Consider the following 1782-nt stretch of genomic DNA (forward strand, 5'->3'; position numbering starts at 1 on the left):
TCTTAGATTCTACATTGACTTTGGAGCGTGTGAAGAAATAAACAACTGAACAGTGTGAAAAACCATACAGTTTACATTTTTCTGATAAGATTAGGAAATATTTTATTCCTTAACCACACAAGGCAGAGCCTGGATACACTGGAGTCAGGGCTTATGAGCAGAAAGGGGCTGACAGTGGGAAAACAGGCAGAAGTTAGGGAAGCTGTGTTCACCAACCACCAATTGGGATGATTAATTAGAGCAATACAAAGGCTGAAAATGGAGGAGAGGGTTTGAAAAGATAGAAAAGTACTCACCACAACAAGGATGTGTTGGGTGGCTCTGGACTCAGGAGATGATCTGGGGAAAACATTTTTCTTGTGAAGGTATTGGACCTGCTGCTTGTGCTTGTACAGGGTGAAAATCATGGAACCACTGCTCCAGATTATGATCACAGAAAATAAAACTTCAGGGAAGACAATTAATGCTACATAGATTGAGCCTGTGATTTTCTTATGATCATTAGCAAACCAGGATCCCAAATCTCTTTTCCTTGTGATGTTTTCCATGCTCCATTTGCTAGACACATACAATGCATACATAGGAAAAATTAAATTTACAAACATGTACAGGATCCAGCAGAGGGAAATTGAGAAGCCAATGTACTTTGGGGCTTTGACCTTAAGATCCTTCCAACAGGAGTTCATGGGGCTGATCATGATTATCTGGTACACACTCAGGAAGCAAGTGCTGCCAATGGATACACCCCTGCTCACTCTGTAAACATACAAAAGAAGACTGCATGCCAAATTGTTGAATAAATGTTGCAACCCAAAATCTGCCATTGTCTGGGAGAGTCCTTTAGAGAGAATGATCAAGGAGTTGGCTATAGTGAGGTGCTTGAGAATCAAATCTGTGGCCCTCAATCTGCATTCATTGTGGTAAAGGAAGTAGTAATGGTAAAGAAGAGAGAAATTGCCCAGAATTCCAACTATAGTCTGTGACAAGAAGATAATTGCTATTGTCAAGTCCCTGGAGGCTATTCTGCCATTCAAAACATTTTCCCCTAAATTATAGCAACAGTCATTCCTCAGAGTCAAAAGGATCATTGAAGATTTTTGACACCAACAGAAAGCTGCATTGTGTCCTTCTGTTCGAATGCCAAGACTTCACAGGCAGGAAGAGATGGCGAGATAACCAGTATATTTCTTAGAAAAGTCAGCACTAAGGATGAGGTGATGTTAACCTGGGGGAATTAATGAGAAGTGAGAGCAAATGGAAAGACAGAATAATACAGTATTTTCAGAATAAGGTGAATTTTACTACTTATAATGGAAAAAAGAGAAACCTCAAGCACTACCCACATCATAAAACCAGTCATCTCTGAATAACTTGCTGATTGAAATTTTAAAGATGTAATGTATTTTTATACACAAAGTAAAAAACATTTCTATGATCACAGAATAAGGAAATATATCCTAAACAACACAGAACATAGTAACCATATGGATGAAATGACTTCAGATTATGTTGAAATTAATGGCAGGTTCTCATCAAACCTCACACGTGCACACACAAACATACACACACACACAGAGAAAGAAATGTGACTTGTAACCATTACAAGGAACTTCTAAAGACCACACAATAGAATAATCAATGGGAAAAATCACCCCAACAGAAACATCTGTGGGTGCACATAACCAACTTATGGATAAGGGAGATATTTAATGAGCTAATGTGAGCACTAGCCCAGAAGTGTTCTCTTCCCCATGGAAGAAACTACTTCAGAAGCATGGTTTA

At 38.8% G+C, this 1782-nt stretch overlaps 1 protein-coding gene across 1 annotated transcript; it reads right to left on the reverse strand.

Moving 5' to 3' along the window:
• On the reverse strand, nt 1-1088 carry LOC101402219 (vomeronasal type-1 receptor 4-like). The gene has a single exon (XM_004439036.3). The coding sequence runs from the start codon at nt 1086-1088 to the stop codon at nt 72-74; it is 1017 nt and encodes a 338-aa protein (XP_004439093.2). The 3' UTR covers nt 1-71.
• Between the last annotated feature and the right edge of the window lie 694 nt (nt 1089-1782).

The sequence above is a fragment of the Ceratotherium simum genome, chromosome 33 (genome assembly GCF_057802395.1).
Source record: "Ceratotherium simum simum isolate JZ-2026a chromosome 33, ASM5780239v1, whole genome shotgun sequence".
In the NCBI taxonomy this organism is placed as follows: domain Eukaryota; kingdom Metazoa; phylum Chordata; class Mammalia; order Perissodactyla; family Rhinocerotidae; genus Ceratotherium; species Ceratotherium simum.